Source organism: Urocampus carinirostris, chromosome 13, assembly GCF_059441175.1.
Source record: "Urocampus carinirostris isolate Australia breed hairy pipefish chromosome 13, RoL_Ucar_1.0, whole genome shotgun sequence".
NCBI classification, from domain to species: domain Eukaryota; kingdom Metazoa; phylum Chordata; class Actinopteri; order Syngnathiformes; family Syngnathidae; genus Urocampus; species Urocampus carinirostris.
Genome location: NC_142361.1, coordinates 28514728 through 28535959, shown reverse-complemented (window position 1 = coordinate 28535959; position 21232 = coordinate 28514728). Strand labels below are relative to the sequence as shown.

The window sequence follows — 21232 nt, the reverse complement described above, 5'->3', positions numbered from 1 at the left end:
GTCACAAGGGACTGAGCCAGACGGCCAAGGCCGTCGACAGGGCGGTGATAACAACACAAGTCTGCTTTGAATCACGCTAGAATCTTGTTGATTGACGTAGTGTTTACAAATCTGAGGAATATTGATACGTTTGGATTGTGAATTATTTTATTTTTAACACAGAAATACTGCTAAAATTGTATTTTGAATCTGCTTTCCAGGAAATCGGTGATTGTGTCTCCAGAGGCATGGAGAATAGGTAACAGGGAAATACCTTTGACTTTATATCAGATAAATTTGTTTGTTCAAAAGGTCGTGAAGGGCATCTTACAAAAACTACACATTAAACAATGGTTCCATGGGTGAATTAGGTACAACCCACTACAGTACTTTCATTTATAGATAAACTCTTCTGCCATAACAAAGACATTAGAGGTATGTTCTGATGAGTTACTTTTCATTTGGTCATGATACAATTATTTGTTCATGAAATTTGAACTCTTCAACATGATTTATGTGTTAACTTAGTAATCACATGAGTTAGATATGATGGTATTCTCAGTGATAGTTTTTAAAAGCAAAGGTAGTCCAATGTTTTTTAATGTGACTGATTTTGAGTTGACTTAAACTGTAATTTTCTATGGGATAGTTCGAACTACATTGAAAATTGATGCTGTTGTTTTGTCTATTTCTTTGTCATCTGAATGCATTGAAAGTACTTAAAAACACGGAAAACCCATGAGCTCCGGGGGGGACTTCGCCCCACTAGTCCCCCCACCGGGGCACTGCCCTGGACCCAGTTGGGGGCCCGCGCCCCCCAGACCCTCACCTCATTTTCAGATAATTTCACTTTGGTCAAATCATATCCCTGTAACAGGCAGACCAGCACCGCATCTGGGCCACTTGAGCAACTACAAAACACTACAAACTGAACTGAGAGACTGAATGTGACAATTGACGGCTGTCATCTACTAGCTGGTTAAGAGACAGGAGTCCAAGGTCGAACAACCATTTGAAAAGACGTCCCAGGGGATCTCGTGTACATCAAGGTCGACGAAAGAGGAACCATCAGAGGCGTGAGGGACCGTACACCGTCGTGAGGGCAACGCTGGCCGCAGTCCAGGTCGAGGGCTCACGCTGCCACCCAGGGGTCATCATTAATTGATTTTTGGAAAAAAAATAATATTTAAGTGCGAAAAAATTAAAATTAATTTTTTTTTGCGGCAAGGCCAATTGATGGGTATTTATTGGATTTCTAGCCATTAATTGGTAATTTAATGGTGTGCTAGCCGTGTCAATATGGTCGAACAAACTGGTCCTTTAATCTTTACTTTTAGTACAAAAATGTCTTCTGAGTTATTGGTGATCACATCAGCTACCGGCATGTTGGGGCTTGTTTTATAATTATAATTTGTCGATTCCTCCTAAATTAATATGCGAATTGTCGGAACACTAACTGAGGTTGGATGAACAGTGAATGATGGAACATTCACGCCAACATTATCATGCGCAGTAAGACACCTTAGTAATAAGAGATGTTGCTATTTATTACACATTCATTTTTGAACAAAATGTGTACAACATAGAAACATCGGATATAGTGAAAATGTTAGAGATTTTCATTAGATGAAACGATGTGGGAAACAAATTTGCTGTCCCAGAAGCGGTTGTTAGAAAACAAAAAAAGTTGGGCTTCTAGGCAATTTGTTGACAAGGTTGAATTTCATTTCTCATAAAAGGCTGGGCCTTATAATGGGGGAAACACGGTAGCTTACGCGTATACATGCACTGTCCCGATTGTGCGTATATGTGCCCTTGACCGCATGCGGGATGCTCGCGCGGCGGGAGGATTTGCACGTTTGTTGGCGCAGTCGACTAGCAGGGGGCCCGAATGGTTTCGCAGTTGGTGGGTCGCGGGCTCGCAATGGTTGCTAATTATTTGAATTTTGCAGTGGATGGATTTGTGAATTTGGGCAACCATTCCATTGATTTTTCGCAGTTGGTGGCATTGATTTTTCACCAATCATTTATTGCTGACCCCTGCTGCCACCGTCAACGAGACCAAGCAAGATCAACAGGACAGTAACGTTCAAATTAGGAAAACAAGATGTGGATAACAAAGCTGTGTGTGATAATAAATTGTCTGATATGATTGTTACTAGGAGCAGAGCTCGAGAAATCGCAGCGGCGAATGGAAATTGCGGTTCCGAAAGTGCAACCGGAGATCCGAAAAGCGACGCTGACGACCATGACGCATCCTAGAGACAGCGACCCGGTTAAGTGTGACACTACTGTATAACATGCCAAAACGGTTGGTGATTTGGAAAGTACAAGTACACTTTACCTCATGAAGGGCTCACTGGCCCTGAGGTAGATAAGCTCTAAAGTACCAAAATCAAAAACATTACAGGAAAAAAGAAAAATGTGAGATGTGACGAAAATGTGTAAAATATAATTTTTAGAATATGGTTTCATAAGAGACATGCACTCGAAATTTTTTAAAGGGACAGTGTGTATAAATTGACCGCAAGAAGTCTTTGCACTGTGGAGTGCAACCAAAATAAAAGTGCTTAACAGGATAATAAAGGGGGGTCACAGCACCCACATAAGCACTATTTTCACTGCCTCTAGGTGATGCTCATGTTATGTTATGGAAAACTCCAGTAACTCCAGTTTACAATCGCGTAGTCACACCAGCAGTACCTGTTTTGGATATAAATTGCTAAATACTTTATAAAAAAGCTAATTAAACGATTTAGGTTCACTATCAAGACATTTCTAAAATAAACTCGCAGGAAAAAACGTTAATTGAGAACGAAAAGGCTCTCTTCAATAAATTGAGGAAAAAGCCGTTTTTTCCAATGAAAAAGACGGACTTAACCAATTACCAACAACAATGACGTAATCTCGAAGCGACGAGATCTCGTTAGCTAAGATCGGCGTGCAGAAAAATAAAATCTCATACAGCAAAACCAAGAATCTTTGTTAAAGAGGAATTAAATGATAATGAAAATTTACAGGAAAAGGTTGCGTCCCCAACATAGATGATGCGTCTGGGACACAGGAACAGGGTGAACTGTGAACACTGAGTGTATACTAGATAATTATACAGAATAGTTTAAAAAGAAAGAATGTTTAAGTAACAAAACTAATCATCTCTCGTTGAATATGCGAATGTAAAAAGGGTAAGAATTTTTAAGACGTGTAGTTTTGCTAGAGCAGAGGCGAATAAAAAAAAGAAGACGACTGGAAACCATCCATAATTTTAGTGTCCATCTTTTCGTTGGTTATAAACGGACATATTCAAAAGAGGCGTAATACATAAAAAGGTTGTAGATAGATTACCAGTGGTATGAATGATTTCGAATTATAAAAAAATTGAAAGAAGTTTTGAAGATGACGATATAGTATCACGGGGAAAAAATTGGAGACTAGAAATCATTAATAACGTAGCTGAAGCTAGTCCAGTCACTAAATGAAATATTTCTTTTAAAAAAAAAAAAGAAAATGAAAAACAAAGGGAACTAAGACAATTAAGTAAAAACGAAGATTGTTGCGCGGAATAAAAAAAAAAGATAGTAATATAAAATAAATACGATTCAACAAGATAATTCATAGGTGACAAGTAGGTATTGCTTTATATCGAATCAACAATAAGAGATTATGATTACAGAGGGATGAAAAGACAATTGGAAATTTTTGACATTGAGTTCGAGTTGGCAGGTTTTTTAGGACAATTGATTCCACACTGAGTTTTTTAGAATGAGTGTTACGCTCGACAAATGATAAATGAATGTGAAACAATAGCTGACTTATGGTTGAATAAGTTAAAATGAAACATTGTCTATGGAAAAGAGCATTTTTTTTAAGAAAACAATGAGACAAAGATTGATCAATCCTGGAAAGGATTAAAGGAATTAAAAATAACGACAGAATGGATTTCGAGACATATCGTGGTGATTTAAAATATAACTGCATAGAAAATGAATGGAAAATAATTAAACTAAGACAATGTCTACTAGTACTTAAATTTTGGGAAAAGTTTAGAAATTGAATAACCTGGCTAATTCACTAAAACAGGGGTGTCAAACTCATTTTAACTCAGGGGCCACACTAAAGAACAAACATTCTCACGGAGGCCGGACTAGTACATTAGAGAGAAAGAAAATGAGAAAGTGCAAAAGAGAGAGAGAAGGAGAAAGAGAAAGACAGAAATCCATGGAAAAATAGAAAGAGTAAAAGAGAATAAAGTAAAAAGACTGAGAGAAAAAGAGAGACGAGGGGAGTGGAAGAGAGATAATGGTTGAGAGAAAAAGGGAGGAAGAGAGAGAAAGAATGTCAGCCTACAGCTTGTTTTTCTCTTGCGCTTCACTAAGTGTTGTCGCAGGCCGGATTCAACCCCCCCTGGTGCTGATAACGCCAAGGTCGCGGATTCAATCCCTTAGTGGGCCGCTTGTTTGACACCTGTGCACTAAAACGTCTCAGTACGTAAGCACGATAAAACTTAACGAGACTCTAAGTGCCCCTGAATTCCACAGAAAGTTAACCTAGTATATTGTTTTGCTTTAATTCTGAAAGAAAAGAAAAAGGAACACTAAGACAAACATACAACATAAGTTATTTAAATAAGGATAATTTGCTGAAAATTGGGTATGAAAAACTTGCGACAAAAGTATGAAAAACAACATATTATGTAGTGTTAGGGAGTTCCTCAGGGTATTGGAAGGCACTACATATATGCGCATCATTTATGATAAGAAGGAATATAACTTTACGGACATAGTTACAAAACGGGTGCACACATTGTAACTGACAATTACATTTGGCATGACACTCCATCTTCAGAGTTAGGTAAAGGAACGGAAAAGATAAGGTTATAGTTATAATTAATACAATATGTACACAAGAATGTGCATTTAAAATGTTACATACGGTTGAGGTTTGTGTAAATATGCATTTGGTGAAAAATAGTCAATATAGTGCAAAAGAAAGTTGTACACAGTTGTACCTCTACTTATACGTTTAATTGGTTCTAGCAGTAAATATGAAATGATGAAACTATTGTAAATCGAAACACATTATCGATTTGAATCAATTGGATTGAAACGGGATTAGTCCGTTCCGAAAGCAAACGAACCTTGTTGAGTCAACTGCAATTGCCCTGAAGGTATGCTGGTGTTCAGTAGGGGTTAGTACGTAAACAAAATCTAAAATTCTATGTTTTAAAACTAACAATATAAATGTGTTAGAATAGCCAAGCCCAAGTCCAGACATAAATAGTGTTTGGGGAAAGATCTGAAAAATGGTGTATCCAAGCGATCACCGTCGTACGTTTGGGAACTGGGGAGCGGTTTTGTAAGGAACAATGGAAAAAATAACAAGGAACAAAGGGCTAATATTTCAGTTTGATGTGCAAAGCTTACACAAAGTAAATAAACAGGAATTAAATATAATGAAATACAACATCATAATTGTAAATGAGAAAAATTGGATGTGTCCCCGGGCCGTGACGACAAAAGTTTGCCCACCATTGACTTAAAACTATTGTTTTTGGGACGAGAGACTGGTGGTTAATTGCGCTTTTAATGACTGATTTTTTTTTAGGTTCTTTTAAGAAGCAGAATGTTGGAAAAATTTTAAGCTGATTGTAGGCGATGATGAAATAGGTTGGTAAATTCTCTATAGAGCGTGACGTCTCGTTTGGTTTCATGTTATAGTCGTCATAGTTCCATTCCACTCCTTGTAGTTATTAGTATCGATACGACGACACACACACACACACACACATACTGCTGTCGTCTTAATAAAACTGAATCGTCTCTGCGCAGCACAACACAGTAGCCACGATCACACTCTCAGTCCACTCTTGGCGCCCATTCTCAGTCATCCCTCTCCTCAAAGCGCCCTAAACCTTGCTTCCTTGATTGAGTAGAAGGACGTGTATAAATAGTGCAATTCGCGATAGAAGACAAGGTTGAAACTGAAATTCCGAGTATCATGGGATGGGTCAGACGAAAGATAAACGTGCAACCAGTCGGAGTGCCGACGGACTACCAGAAACCTAATATTTTAACGACAGTACAGACTAAAGTTAATAATATACTAAATAATAATACTAAATAATACTAATAGGCTAAATCTTAATGTGACGATACAGGCGAGAAGGGTACTGACACACCAAAGTCCAGGAAAACCTACACCCACGGCGGCAGCACTAAAGAGTGAGGTTACAACGCCGACAGCCAAAAATGAGTGCACGGCCAGTACGTGAAATTCGGGAAATTGTGTAGAAGAGGAAAACCGTAACCCTAACTCGGTAGTTGTGTAGGCGCATGGTCTCAATGTGCACTGACTTAATTTGACTAAACAACTTAAATTTTTGTGGGCCATTTGTCTTGTCATATGTTTTATGTTTGTTCAATGTTGTAAACGTTTGTATCCTGTCCTATATTCTCTTTTTTCTCGTCTTATATGTTTGTTTGTACTAGCGTTTAAGCGGCCCACGTAACTGAAAAGAAAAAAGTAGAAAAATACGAAGGAAAAATGCCGCGGACAAGAGCGCGTGCGTTTTTAACAAAGAAGAAAAAGGAAGCGAATTTAAGTGCACAATGCAACGACAGAAACGTTTTGTTATCAACAGTAAGACCGTTTAAAAATATTGTTTTTGGGTGGAACCGAGAGCACATCGCGTCAGGAATCGAAAATGTTCGTTTTTTGGGAAATCAGTGTTTGACGCTAAGGGTGTACAACATAACGCATAGGGGCCTAAGGGGTTCCAATGAATATTTTTTACGGTCCAAATTTTTTTCTGTTTTTTCAATTGGAAAACGATAAATTTAGGAGTGGTAAGTTTAGAAAAACTATGTTGAGTTATTTCAGATTCATAGAGTTAATGCCAGAACCACACCATAGAAAGATGGAATAGTGACAGAAAATGAATAAAAATGTTTCGTTTTCAGTTAAAAATTGGATAATAAAGGAATGTGAAGACGAGGAAAAATCCAATTGAGTGAATTAAATTGAGTAATTTGAAAATGAAAAGCATTGTTGTACGAGAATAGTGGAAAAGCGTGAGTAAATACTTTTTTTTCATTGAATATGGAGGATATATTCATTGAATGGAATACAAATGAGTAAGATGAATCGTTGTAGATCAATGCACGTCGTTTTCAAATGAAGTAGGTGGAGCTAGGATAGTAGATTTAATTGGTTTGGAAAAAATAAATAAATAAATTGAAAGATTAAGTGAGATGGTTATATGTCAATTTCCCATTAAACTAGTGGGCTAAAAAGCATGTGTTAGAGGGCGTAGGAGAAGGGAAAGTTATGTAGAAAATGGTTTGTTGGCAGAGCAAGTAAGGAAGTTACAAATACAGAAAGATAAGAGTTAGCAAAGGAAGAAATAAAAAGGCGAAAAGAAAGTAGGCGTTGAGGAAAAGAGAAGAGAGGGGTATACAAGTGGTAAAGGAAGAAGTGAAAAGGGGAAAAAGCAATTAAATGAAATATCTTTGTTGACAATTGGCCGGAGTAAAGAAAACATATGTATGTGGACGGGTATGGCTAAATAACATCGGACAACCGAGAGTAATTCCAGAGTAATTTATAGCTAGCAATGAAATTAAGTCTGGATTAGGATCGGTGTTTATCTGGATAACTCAGAATAAGAACGCAAAATGGATTAACTACATTTATTACAACCAACAACGTTTATTAATTACATTAACGAGGCCTTTAGTGCAGTAGGAGAGCAATTACATGAGACATCTAGGATGGCCTGGCAGAATCATCAGGCCTTCGATTTTCTTTTAGCCAGTAAAGGTGTGTCATATGATAAAGGAGGAAGGCTGTACGTATATACCTTTAAATACATCCGAAGCAGGAAGCTTCACAAAAGCACTGTCGAAGATTCGTGAGTTGAGCAATGAAGTGACAGTAAATACTGAGAAGAACAGTATCTCTTTTGATTGGTTCTCGCATACATTTGGGTACTGGGGTAGTATGTTAGCGAAGGGGGGAAATTTTCGTACTAACTATCGTGATAATTATGTATTTGTTGTGTTTCTGTGCCATACCTATTCTTAAAAGAGTAATTCTTAAGACTTTTGGAGAACAAATGACAGTAGTGGCTAATAATAGGGTGGTAAGAAGCTAAATGAGCACAGTTAGTGATTAAATATCCAAGCCTATTCCTTAGTGAGGGAGAACAGATGACTCAACTGAATTCAGAACCTTGAATTTTATTTGGCAACGTTAATAGTCAGTCTAAATTACATTAAATAATGGAGCATCTGCGGAAAGAGACACAAATGATAATCTACACTAATAACAATATCAAGTAGCACTAGGAATAACAGCAACAAATATATTGGTTTCTAATTGTGATTCTTTTGTTGGTATGTCACACTGCCGGGGAACAAGCTGCTGCCTGGGATGGTCATCGTCGCTTCCGGGTTTTTGGCTGCATGGAAACTGAGCGTGATGCCTGCTGGGATAACACTCACTCCAACATCTGACTTCACGCCACCCGTTGACGAATACGACAGTGCATGGTTTTCAAATTATGCACAGGGGTCAGGCCAAAGGCCGATGTATATGCTGTATCACTATCCACTCATCTTGAAATGTATCGACGGCTGTTACCAAAATTTGTTATCACTTATCAGTTTAATTATTCATTTACCTTTATCACGTACCGATCAACCGTCGACGGTCCACGTGTATAATACAGTATGTACGGATAAAGATAAATGAAGGGGGGGTTAGTGCATAGGTCAGATGTTTGGAGTGTTAGGGGTTTTTTCTTTTTTATTTAATGAAACATGAACAATGAAAGTTAGAGTAATCACAGCAGGCTGACCGCCAGAATTTTATTTTATTTTCGATTCGCGTAAACTCTGTCCTGTATTGATATCTACGATTGGTAATAATTTGCCACTACTCTGTTTTCCTTTTCAATTTTAATTTCCATTCAAAGGAAAAAAAAAAAAAAAAAAAGGGGGGATTATGTTGTGGCAAATCCTCAAAAGCATTTGCACTTGCATATATAGAAATAGATTTGCATACATGTCTACATTAACTTACAATACATTACTTGCTTGTGGGAAAAGGTCGGGGTGACCTCGGTTGAAGATACCGTTACCAGACGATTAGAGTTTACCTTGAAGATACCGTTGCCAGACGGCGTGCAAGGAACGGTCACGTACTCATACGGCGTACACGGGACTGGTCACGTACTCATACGTGATACAGGACCGCCTTTTGGGGTGTACTCAATCGAAGCCTAATCGTCACTACCAGCTTTAAATACATTGTCATGTTCCTAGCTCTGTGAGATCTTTGTTGACGCATCAATAAAGTGACAATCTCCCTCCATAACGAAGCGGGCTCCTGTCTATGTCTTTTATCCACTTATGAGAAGACTTTCTCTCGATTATCGGACCTCCAATTTCTACAACATAGGCACAACTTATTTATTTGCCTGTTAAATTTCACCAATGGTTACCACGTTTCGATATTCATTTTAAGTTAGGTGCATCACAGCTGCTAATTACCGTCATGATCGTTCTGTCACCTCTCCAATCTTGTTATTTTCTTTCGTCTACTTATTTTTAATATCACTGGTGGTCTAGGATTTAGCGTTGTCACAACTGCAGCATGAGTTTGATTCCCGTTGCACAGTCAGCGATATTTTTCGACTGATCAATCAATGCACGACTATGGTAGTATATGGTAGTAAAACCTTGTACATAACGCCAACCTACCGTTGAGTTGTTTTTTGGGTTGAAAAAAAAGCAATAAATAAATACAATACTGTAGTAAAAGATTTAAAGGTTGGCATGTGTTAATATAGATCTAGGTGTTATAGTTGTGTGTGGCTTTGATTGTTGGGGGGTTTCACGTGGCGTCACCCAGACAGGCTTGGCGTGAGTGAGTAAAAGCAGAAATAACGTCTGGCGCTTCATTAGGGATCAAAGCCCCACTTGCAAGGAAAACGGGGCGACATCAAGCTAATGACGGCCGAGATTCATTGGTGTCGGGTGTAAAAAGGCCTCTCGGGCTTTGTGTGGAGTAATGACGGGGGTGGCGGTGGTCTTCAGTCACATCCCAGTGTAAAAGGTTTTCTTTTCACTAGTAAAAATGCTTTCAAGGGTCCCAGCTAAGAGCACACATGGGCAGCCGATGCGTTGAAAAAAGGTGGCTAAACTATAACTATATAATTTGAACTGAACTGATAAGACTTGACACAGCCTACGAGTGTGACAGGTATGACAACTAAGGTAATCCCTCGTTTATTGCGGTTAATTGGGACAAAAACGATGTGGAAAAATCCCTCCCAATTTTAAAATGCCCTCTGCTAGAACCAGCTTGCAGCGAACATCGACTAGGGATAAGGGATCGCAGCCGCACGGGTGCAGCACAATAAGATTGAGGATAATATATATTACAGCCGCAACGAGTGCAGTTCATTTTAGGTGGAAATAACAGCAAAAAAGAGCCAATAGGTGGACAAAAGTGCTCTCCTAGTGGTAAGTATCCGTAGTTTGCCGTATTTTAAACCCCAGTGATATGATTTATTTTCCATTTTCCCATATTTAAGTTAATGTTGATAGCGTAGTTTACAAAAGCACGAGATGTCATTTTTTAAAATAAAAACTCCAGTTTGACAAATACTACTGTTGTATTTCATCATTGCAAAATAAAACATTGGTTAATCATGCTTAGATGGGAATTGTGCAATAATGACAAGGAATGATTTAGTTCTTTAAAAAAAAAAAAATTGTTTTGTTAATTGTGTAGGGGATTTCGCATTTTACAATGGCATTCTATTCTATTCTGTCCTGTCCTGTCTTATTCTATTCTGTTCTATTCTATTCTATTCTATTCTATTCTGTCCTATTCTAATGTGTCCTGTCCTGTCTGATTCTATTCTATTCTATTCTATTCTATTGTGTCCTGTCCGATTCTATTCTATTCTACAACGGACACTGCTATCTATTTCTGAGGTGGGATTCAGCATACTATATAAAACATGTTGAATACTGAGCAACTTTTTGGAACTCACAGTAGCCGAAGGGAATGCAGTCCACTGAAGGCCATTTTAGGAATGCAGCGCAAGGAATTGTAACTCAAGATTCTGCAATATGAGGAAAAATACACTTATCTTCTGCACTGATTAGTCTGATTTGATGGTTAGAGACCTGTCGGTACTCACAGAGTAGTGAGCTGGCTCATGTTGGCGAAAGACGAGTTGGTCAGAGAGTTGATCTTGTTGTTGCTGAGATCACTTGATTTAAAAAAGAAAGAAATCAAACGGGATGATTTGATGTTTTTGGAGACAAGACAACAAAGAGAACTTACACCAGCTGGAGGAACTTGTAGGAGGACAACTCCTTTGGTAGTACACTGAACTGGTTTCCATCCAGGTATCTGAAAGCGTAAAAAGAAATCATTAATTGCATAATATAGTGTTATGTGTACTAAAGAGAGAAATAATCCTGTCTGTAGTTTAAAATGACTATTATTCCTTGGCGGTCAAAGCTATATTTCCATCAACTTGTGAAGAAATATGTTGCTTTTGTTGGAACGGGTGAGTCGGCACAGCTGCTGGAGCGTGGATGCCTCGCTGTGAAAAGGAAAAGTGTCTTTAAATGTGTCTAGTTGTTGTTTATATTGTTTTGAAGGGTGTCGAGTTGAGCGGGCAGAGAGGCCTGACCTGATTTTTGGGTATTCTTAAAATCTTCATCCTGCCAAGAACCGAATTTTAACTTCTAGTAAAATCATGTACTCAAATTCAGCTTGTACGATCTACAACCTGAATTACACAGACACAGGAATACTTTACCTTTTATATCTTGTAAATTAACACAATTTTGAAAATACTGTAATCCCTCGCTACTTTGCGGTTTGTGGCCTCATAGCGATCAATTATCCCCAACTGCCTATAGCTCAAAGTGGGGGCCGGCTGAGCGCATTTGGTGTCCCTTTTTGCCGTTCTTTGCAAATTTAATCAGGACTACTCAAAATTCAATGCAGAGAATGTTAAAAGTGACTTTGAGGCTAATGTAGCCAAGGAATGTTAACTATTTTTATCAATACATCAAATATTTTTTGTCAGGAGAGTTAAAAAAATAAATACATATACTGTATACCCTAATTTATTGTGTTTAATGCGGACCAGATATGCGAGAATCCAGGAAGTAGCCCTCCCCCATTTTAACATGCACTCTGCTGGCCCCGCCTGCAGCCATAGTCGACCAAAGAAAATGGAACGCGGCCGCATGGGTGCTGTTCATTTTATGCGTAAACAATGGGGGAAAACAGTCACCACGCGTAGCAAAAAAAATCTTCTCTCTACCACTGCACTCAGCAATAGTCAACTGGGATAATGGATAAAAACATTGCAGTTCATTTGGTGCCGGCCACAATATCACTTTTTAGCAGCTAGATCTGAAAACAAATATACGCACTACTGGTCCCTGCTCTTTAAAATAGTCGACCGTGGAAAATGTATCGAAAAAAGTGTGTACTTCATTTGAGGTGGGCCAGAACACCCCACCTCCTGACAAAAGTTTCTTTTTTGTTCCCAGTTGCAGCAATATGGACTCGGACGTAATGGATCCAGGCCACACGAGTGCAGTTCATTTTAGCTGAATTCACAGTACTGGTAATAAATTAGCCGCCAGACCTTGACAAAAGTGCGCTCTGCCGGTCCCCGTTTGCAACAATATGCGTTCAGACATAAGGGATAACGGCCGCAAAAGTGCGGTTCAACTTTTTGGAGGATCGCAATGCCCATCAATAATGCCTTTGCCGGCCCACACTTGCAGGAATATGCGATCGGTGATAATGGATCGCAAAGTATTTTTCAACCCAAGATGCACTAAGGCCATGTTACAATACAATTTATATTGCCAGATTTGTTACTGTTCAAATGATTCTAAAAGAAAAATATTGTTTAAAGTGGTGAGCTCCATTATTGTCCATTTTAGTCCATGGCTATGACACTATAATAACCTTGAGCTTTTAAAGAAAGTTATTCTCTCATTCCCATGAGTGTGTGTCGTTATTTTTGTGTGTGTTCTGTTTCAGCCCAGCACGGTTGTCATCATGCCTCGGAGCATGCAGACGCTGCCAAAGCAAAGTGCTAGCAGAGGGCTGCCACCCTGACAAATGACCCAAGAGGAGCTGCAGGGGGGCCTTTCGCTTGCTTTTGTTGACTGAATTCTAGAGATGATGGGCTGGGGGACTGAGAAAGGGGGGGCCACACCAGTTAGTTAGGGGCTTTGGACCTCGCGGGTAATAACAGGTAATGACGGCGCACAGGACACTTTGGATAATGACGGTGTTCCAGATGACAACATGAAAGAGGAGAACAGAGAGGTCCACCTGGTCACACCTGCTGGGACAATGACAGGCCTGCAGGCGTGCGCACGCATAAACGCGTGTGCGTCAAAACGCTCAGGATTGGAAAGTTCCACTCCCCTTCCCTTTTCCATTGAAAGGTGCTCATTAAAATGTCCACTTGCTCCCCTGTGCACCCGTGGACAGGCTTTTGGCCCGGACGCAAGTCAGCGTGCACGCACACACAAACGCACGCTAACCTTGGCCGGGAGTAAAAGAGTGACATCAGAGCAAGCCCCCGAGGGCCGCAGAAGAAGAATGTCTTCTTGGACGTTTTTCCTCCATTCCCTCGACTCTCTAAATGATGAGATGTGGTTGTTTTTTTAGTTTTTTTTTTGGATCACGCCTCCTGATCGCATGAAGTAAACGAGTGCTACAAGCACGAGTAACATGTATTACTATGTTATAGAGTGGTGGGTATAAAAAGCTGAAGGTAATGCTTTGTCAAGCACTGCTGATTTCAAAAGTGAGACACAAGTCCATTCCATTCAGTATTTAGTCCTAATTATGATTTTTTTCTACTTATCTAGGAAAAAAAGTTTTAAAAAATGGTGTATTTTGGGTCATTTAGTTTTCCTCTCCTTATTATTTTTTTAATTTCTAGGGGAAAAAAACAAAAATCCTTCAAAATAGAAAATCATTTTAGAGGGCAAATTATTTTTCGCTTTTTACTATGTTTGATTTACTAAAGATATCTTATTTTGAGAGTTGCTTGATTCTTATTCATTGGAGGTACAGTACTATGTTTTTTATTACTTTTCTAAGAAAATACTTGAAATGAGAAAATGAGGTGACAGGGCAACTACCTTTGCTTATTTTATATCAATTGTATTCTCTAAAAATAAATACAAAAAAGTCATAAAAGACTAAAAATAATAGTTAAAATGAGCAGTGGAACAAGGTGAAAAAAATCGTTTTGAAAATTGTGTAATTTTAGTGGTTTTAGGTCATTTTTTTTCAGATGAGAAAACAATGTCATAGGGGTGGATCATTTTGCACATTTTTAGAGTCAAGTCACATTTATTTGTATAGCCCTAAATCACAAGTATATACTTTTTTCTTATTTATTACATATATTTACATGTTTATTATATTTTTATGGCTTTTTTTAGATTGCTAAAAAAATTGAATAGATAAATTAAGAATATGGACCACCAAGAATAATTTGATCCAGCTTTGCAAACAATTACCCAATTTTTTGTTTTGTTTTACTAAACCATATCAGCAATATTATTCTATGTACAAAATTAGCTAATTTCCTGTTTTTCTCTCATTTGTTTATTTCAAAATCAGCCAATGTTTCTTTTTGTTTTTGACTAAGTCTAGGGTTGTTTTTAAAACCAAAAGACCCACTGTTTTGGAATATATTTTTGTGTTAATTGTGGAAAAATCAAAATGAGAATTTGGGCCAAACCGACATAGTGGATGAGTGAATAATTTCCCTCTAACCCAACAGTTTTTAAACAGCAAACTCATTCATGAGCTTAAAGAGGTTTAAAATAAAGAATAATACAAACAAGTAAAAACAAAACCAAAAATGAACTGGATGTTTCAGAAGATGCAAAATAGCGGACCATTACAGTAATAGTTTTCCTATTCTCCCTCTTCTGTCAGCCATTTGAAGGAATCGCAATGTTGCTGTATCACTTACAGTTCTGTGACATTTCTGGGGATCCCCTTGGGCAGTGTGTGGAGGTGTTTGTTACTGCATCGGACCACCGTCTCCAGGCAATTACACTCGCTGGGGCACTGGGGTCTGGGCACGCAGCTTGACTCCTCTTGGCCTGAGGAAAACAGAAAAAAAGTTTCACAAGGGGAAAAAAGGATGACAAAGTAGATGACGACTCGGATCGGAGCTGCCAAAGCACGAGGAGAAAGTGTCGGAAGAATGAAAAGTGGAAAGGCGAGACAATGCGCAAATAGCGCAATCTCTCAAAGTGACAGCGGGCTATTGAGACCAAGAAAAGATAGGAAGTCGAGCGGGAAAGAGATAAAGGAGCCCGAGTAATATAATATTGACTAGCGGGACAAAGAACAGAGACAGCCCGAGGCCTGGAGACAAGTCCAGCATTAATTTGGCTGCCGGTAAGCTGACTGGTCAATAGGGCGAAGCGTTCGATGGCTGCGCTCGGCTTAACATCGACAAGCGGCTTAGCGAGCGCTGAACTGCGATCTATTCTGTAAACAAAGCGCTGGACAAAAGCGCTCCTTATTGCCAATGATCGCTGGCAGTTGACGTCACTCTTAGTCAAAGTGGAGTCGGAAAAGAAAATGATAAACATAAAGTTAAAAAAGAAGAAGAAACTTTCTACAAATGAGAGGTTGTAGATGGATAGCTAGATAGCTTGAAAGAGTGGCTGAATAACCAGAAATAACCAGAAATATGGATAGCTAAGAAGGAAAATAGCTAAAAATATAGTTAAATAGTAGATAGCTTGATGATAGCTCCATAGATAGCTTGATAGATTGATATATAGCTCGATAGCCCAATAAATAGATAAATAGCTTGATAGCTTAACAGATAGCTCAACAGATCGCTCGCTAAACAATAGATAGATAGAGAGTGAGTTGGAGACAGAGGGACGGAGAGGGACAGAGACAGACAAAGACACATAGGGACACAGAGAGACAGAGGTACGGAGACAGACAAAGGGACGTAAAGAGACAGAGGGATGGAGAGAGACAGCTAGATAGACAGACAGACAGCTAAACAGCTGGACAGACAGACAAACAGACGGATAGATAGATGGATAGATAAATGGATAGATAGATAGATCTCTTTTAGGTCAATTAGGTTTAAATGGCTTTTTGTTTAGATTGCTAACTAGTAAGCATCAACTTCCTATTTGTGTAACTGGATAGATAGATTTGTTGATATATGCTCATTAATTTGATGATCGTTTAGTTACCGATTAATCAATAAGTTGTTGCAGATGGATGGACAGACTCAGCGTCAAGTAACTGAATGGACAAAAAGTTGTTGCAGATCGATTAATAGACTGACTCAACATCTAGTTACCGATTCATAGATAAGTTATTGCAGATAAATAGATAGATTTGTTGATGGCTGATGAGTATTTTGATAATCAATCGATACCTTTTTCTAAAAGGTCAATGTTGTATGAGAAACTGAAAAAAAACAACAGAAAAAAATCTCTTGAAGTTTTAATGACATACTCCACCTTCCTCGCAGCGGAAATCCGGCAGCGCTACATCCTGCAAAGGAATCTCCTTGAGGAAGGCCGGACGCTGGCATCGAGGGTTCCCTGTGACGATCTTCCTGCTACGTAGCCATTCTCCCAACCAAGACAGTCGGCAATCACAGTTGAAGGAGTTGGCCAGAAGGTTCCTGTCGGACGGTTAACGTGTCAGGAGAAGATCCCACGCGTAAAAAGGAAAGGTGAGCTCTCACAGGGTGGAGAGTGTCTGCAGGGTGTCGAAGGCTCCTGGTGTGATGGTGGTCAACTGGTTGTCATACAGCGAGAGTAGACGCACATTGTGGAGGCCCGTGAAGCTGTCGTTGTGGATGCAGCTGATTTTGTTGTTCCTTAGCATTCTGTAGGAAAAAAAAAACAAGAAACATAGTTTGGAAATCTGTGATGTCGAACAAATTTGCTGTATAGTTCCTCATTATTAATGCAATATTTTTTTACGATGTATCCCCAGTGACATTTATTCCGCCAAGAAAACCTACCACCAAAACAAAAATAAATACAGATATAAAAACGAGCAATGTTTTTATGTATTTACATTATTAATTAAATAGAAAAGAATGAATAAATAATAGCAATAAAGTGTAATAAAAAACTGTAAAATGATGAGACGTAAAAAAGTGTTGCCACTACTTAAAAATCAATATTCATTTATGAATGAACCTTATAAATATGAAAATAAATGAAAAAATATCAATAAAAATAGTAATATACATTAAATATATATTAGTATTATAAAAAGTATAATAAAAACAAAATACATGATTATAGTATAAATATAATGATATGTTAAAATATGATACAAAACAAAATAATAACTAAAAAACAATAAACAAAAAATGTAGAATATATATATATATATATATATATATATAGATAAATATATATATATATATATATATATAGATAAATATATATATATATATATATATATATATATATATATAAATAGGGCAGCACGGCGGCGCAGTGGTTAGCGCTTGTGCGGCACAGTTCATGTCATGGGAACCTGTCGTGGGTTCAAATCCAGCTCCAGACTTCCTGTGCGGAGTTTGTATGTTCTCCCCGTGCTTGCGTGGGTTTCCTCCGGGCACTCCGGTTTCCTCCCACATTCCAAAGACATGCATTTCAGGTGAATTGGCCGGTCCAAATTGTCCCTAGGTGTGAATGAGCGAATGAGTTGTCTGTCCCTATGTGCCCTGCGATTGGCTGGCAACCAGTTCAGGGTGTCCCCTGCCCACTGCCCAATGATTGCTGAGATGGGCTCCAGCCCCCCGTGACCCTACTGAGGATAAGCGATACGGCTAATGAGATGAGATGAGATATATATATAAATATATATATATATATATAGATAAATATATATATATATATATATATATATATATATATATATATATATAAATATATATATATATATATATATAGATAAATATATATATATATATATATATATATATATATATATATATATAAATATATATATATATATGTAGATAAATATATATATATATATATATATATATATATATATATATATATATATATATATATATATATAGGGCAGCACGGCGGCGCAGTTGTTAGCGCAGGTGCGGCACAGTTCATGTCTTGGGAACCTCCTGCGTGGGTTCAAATCCAGCTCCAGGTCCAAATTGTCCCTAGGTGTGAATGAGCGAGTGAGTTTTCTGTCCCCGTGTGCCCTGTGATTGGCTGGCAACCAGTTCAGGGTGTCCCCTGCCCACTGCCCGATGATTGCTGGGATGGGCTCCAGCACCCCCGCAACCCTACTGAGGATAAGCGGTGCAGATAATGAGATGAGGAGATGAGATAACTTTACATTTTATACATATATGTTATAATTTTTGCTTAATTTGAGATCATATTATTTTTATTTTTTATATGTCATCTTTTTAATTTTTTTGATGAAAGTTTTTGTGGATTTAAAAAAATAGTCAAAAATATATATATATATATATATATATATATATATATATATATATATATATATATATATATATATATATATATATATGTACAAAATAAAATAGATAAATAATAGTAATAAAATAGCATAAAAATTTAAATCATACCTAATCTATGAAAGACACAAATATAACATATTAATATACAGAAATTAAAATGATGGAAATTTAAAAATGTATTTTTAAAAATCAATACATATTTTAATAAATTATAACTAGTATGTGTCTGTTTCAGGGTAGAAATAATTAAATTAATTTTAAATTTCAAGTTATTTAAAAGTGTTGCTCATGGGAAATTGAGTCAAACGGACTCAAGCTTTTCTAGAATGTGCAGACGTTGGATTTTGGAATTTACAGAATAAAAGCTTCATTTAATGAATGTACATTTTTTAAAACAACGACACCAATTAATAATAGAATAGAAGAGAATAGAATGGAATAGAACGCCATTATTGTCATTACACAAAGTGTCAATGAAATTCAAAGCTGCCCCCATATATTGCACATATATATTGGAATTTAAAGTGACATATATAAACATAATATATCAGAAAACAATATAAAAACCCAGTAGGCAGCATCATAAAATAGTTTATAAGGGATGATATATATTTTTGTTTAACAAATCTATTTTACCACTTTGACCACCTTCACAAACCCTATTTGAAAACCCCTGATTTATGTTACTGGATTATTCAGAATTCTAAAGGCAAATTTTCAATGGTTTTCCATGTGAGTGGCAGCTTGACACCACCAAACCTTGGCAATGAGAAGTAAAAAAGAAAACTACTTAATGACTATGGTCTAAGTACATATGGTGAGTAAAACTGGAATTTCGAATGTTTAGCTAAATGTCAACACAGCACTCACAGCATGCGCAACCCCTCCAAGCCACGGAACATCTCGCTCCGGACCGTGTCGATCTGATTGGCCGTGAGGTGAAGTTCAGTGACGGACGAGGCTCCTTCAAATGCGCCGTCCTCCACTTCGGTGATTTTGTTATTGCTCAGGTTGCTGGAGAGAGCAAACGGACAATTAGGAAAACAGGAAGCAGCAGTAAAAGTCACACATTCAAATTATACAGTCTTACATTTTCTTGAGCTGGGTTAGACTCTTAAACACGTTGGTGGCCTCCAGGGTGGTGATGTCATTGTTGTTAAGGCGCCTGTTCAGAAGGATAATAATTAGTTATAAAGCACAGCGGCCCCTTCTACTTACAAGCTACTCTAACTCAGAAAAATTCAAGATACGAGATGTCTTTCACGGAAATCCAAGTTCCAGACACTACCACTAGAGGGCCGAGCTTGAAATCGACTGGCATATGCTCTGTGGTACGGCATTGGGAAGCAGCGAGTGCAGATACCAAAGACGCAGAAGAGCGTCACTAATTTCTGAAGAACGTTACCCCCAGCAGAATGTGTTTAAGTGTGACAAGACAGGCTTTTTTAGGAAAAAAAATGCCACGCAGGACATTTATTACCACAAGTCAATGAAAGCTTATCTAACCTTAGCATTGCGTGCTAATGCCAGTGGTGACCAATTTGTAAAGCTAGTGTATCATGCGGAAAACCCACGCACAGGCTCCAACACTCAAGTTAGCAACCGCTAACTTCTTCTCAGATTCAGATTCAGATCTACTTTATTGTCATTCTAGTACACGTGTATACAGAACGAAATGTCGATGCATCTGACCCCCACAGTTTCCTTGAATGTACAGATATAAATACTACTAATATAAATACTCATACTAAACTTGCATTTTATTTTGTTGACCATTAATCGTTGATTATTTCCCTTATCTTAATAATGTATTTGTATGTTTAATTACTAGTGAATGATTTTTTTTTGTGATCACAAGACGTATGTTATAGCTATTTAGGGATAACTTGGATGATTTCGGGAGGCCAGGCCAGGGACGGATACATCGGTTTTCAGTTATTTCTTATGGGGAAAATATGTTCGAGATACGAGAAATTCAAGATAAGAGCTTGATTTAGGAATGTATTTTTCTTGTATGGAGAATGGCATATTGCTATTTAGAGTCCGATATTTGTGCTTACAGCTCTGTGGTAGAGGACGGGATATGCTCAGGGATTTTGGTGAGTTTCAGGTTGGAGCAGTCCACCACATTGGACTCACACCGGCACTTGGGAGGACAAACCGGATCGCTGTTGCAGGCGTTATTCAGTCGGGCGTCCTCAGCACCTGACAGAGGAAATTTTTCACTTTACAACTGCTATTTGAGGTCAACAAAACATCCAAAAACTATTCATTCGGAAAGAGGGAAATTATAACTTAATGGGCTGTAGTAAATTCAAAATCCCAATGGTGAGAACTACCAGGAAAAGTATGTGTGTGTCTGTGTGTGGAGTCAAACTTTGGAACAATTTACAAGACGAGATCAAACCATGTCCAACCATTCATGTGTTCAAATTTAAATACAAAAAAACATTACTGGCAGAATACAGAGATGAAGAAAATTGGGTATGAGTGATACTAGAGATTGGAAATACTGCGTTTGCAACTATAGTTTACCTTGTTGTTATTGTTATATTATTATATCATAACTATCATTATTGCTAGTGTTATTATTGGTGTCACAATAATATTTAATGACTAGCAGCATTATAACATTATATTTACGATGATTAGTGT

The 21232-nt window shown here is 37.8% G+C and overlaps 1 protein-coding gene and 1 long non-coding RNA gene across 5 annotated transcripts in view; one reads left to right on the top strand and one right to left on the bottom strand.

Moving 5' to 3' along the window:
• The window catches only part of LOC148354258 (uncharacterized), a 34007-nt gene extending 20805 nt beyond the window's left edge, over nt 1-13202 (top strand). Inside the window, exon 7 of the long non-coding RNA XR_015852389.1 lies at nt 13069-13202. This is a non-coding gene — a long non-coding RNA (uncharacterized LOC148354258). The remainder of the gene's footprint in view (nt 1-13068) is intronic.
• The window catches only part of slit1a (slit homolog 1a (Drosophila)), a 179080-nt gene that overhangs the window by 27808 nt on the left and 130040 nt on the right, over nt 1-21232 (bottom strand). For all 4 annotated transcript variants that reach the window (XM_088350660.1, XM_088350662.1, XM_088350661.1 and 1 more), the window contains 9 exons: nt 20638-20782; nt 19668-19742; nt 19448-19591; nt 16793-16936; nt 16563-16729; nt 15032-15164; nt 11338-11406; nt 11192-11263; nt 11042-11113 (listed from right to left, as the gene is read on the bottom strand). In XM_088350660.1, coding sequence (XP_088206786.1) covers nt 11042-11113; nt 11192-11263; nt 11338-11406; nt 15032-15164; nt 16563-16729; nt 16793-16936; nt 19448-19591; nt 19668-19742; nt 20638-20782 — 1021 coding nt within the window. The remainder of the gene's footprint in view (nt 1-11041; nt 11114-11191; nt 11264-11337; nt 11407-15031; nt 15165-16562; nt 16730-16792; nt 16937-19447; nt 19592-19667; nt 19743-20637; nt 20783-21232) is intronic.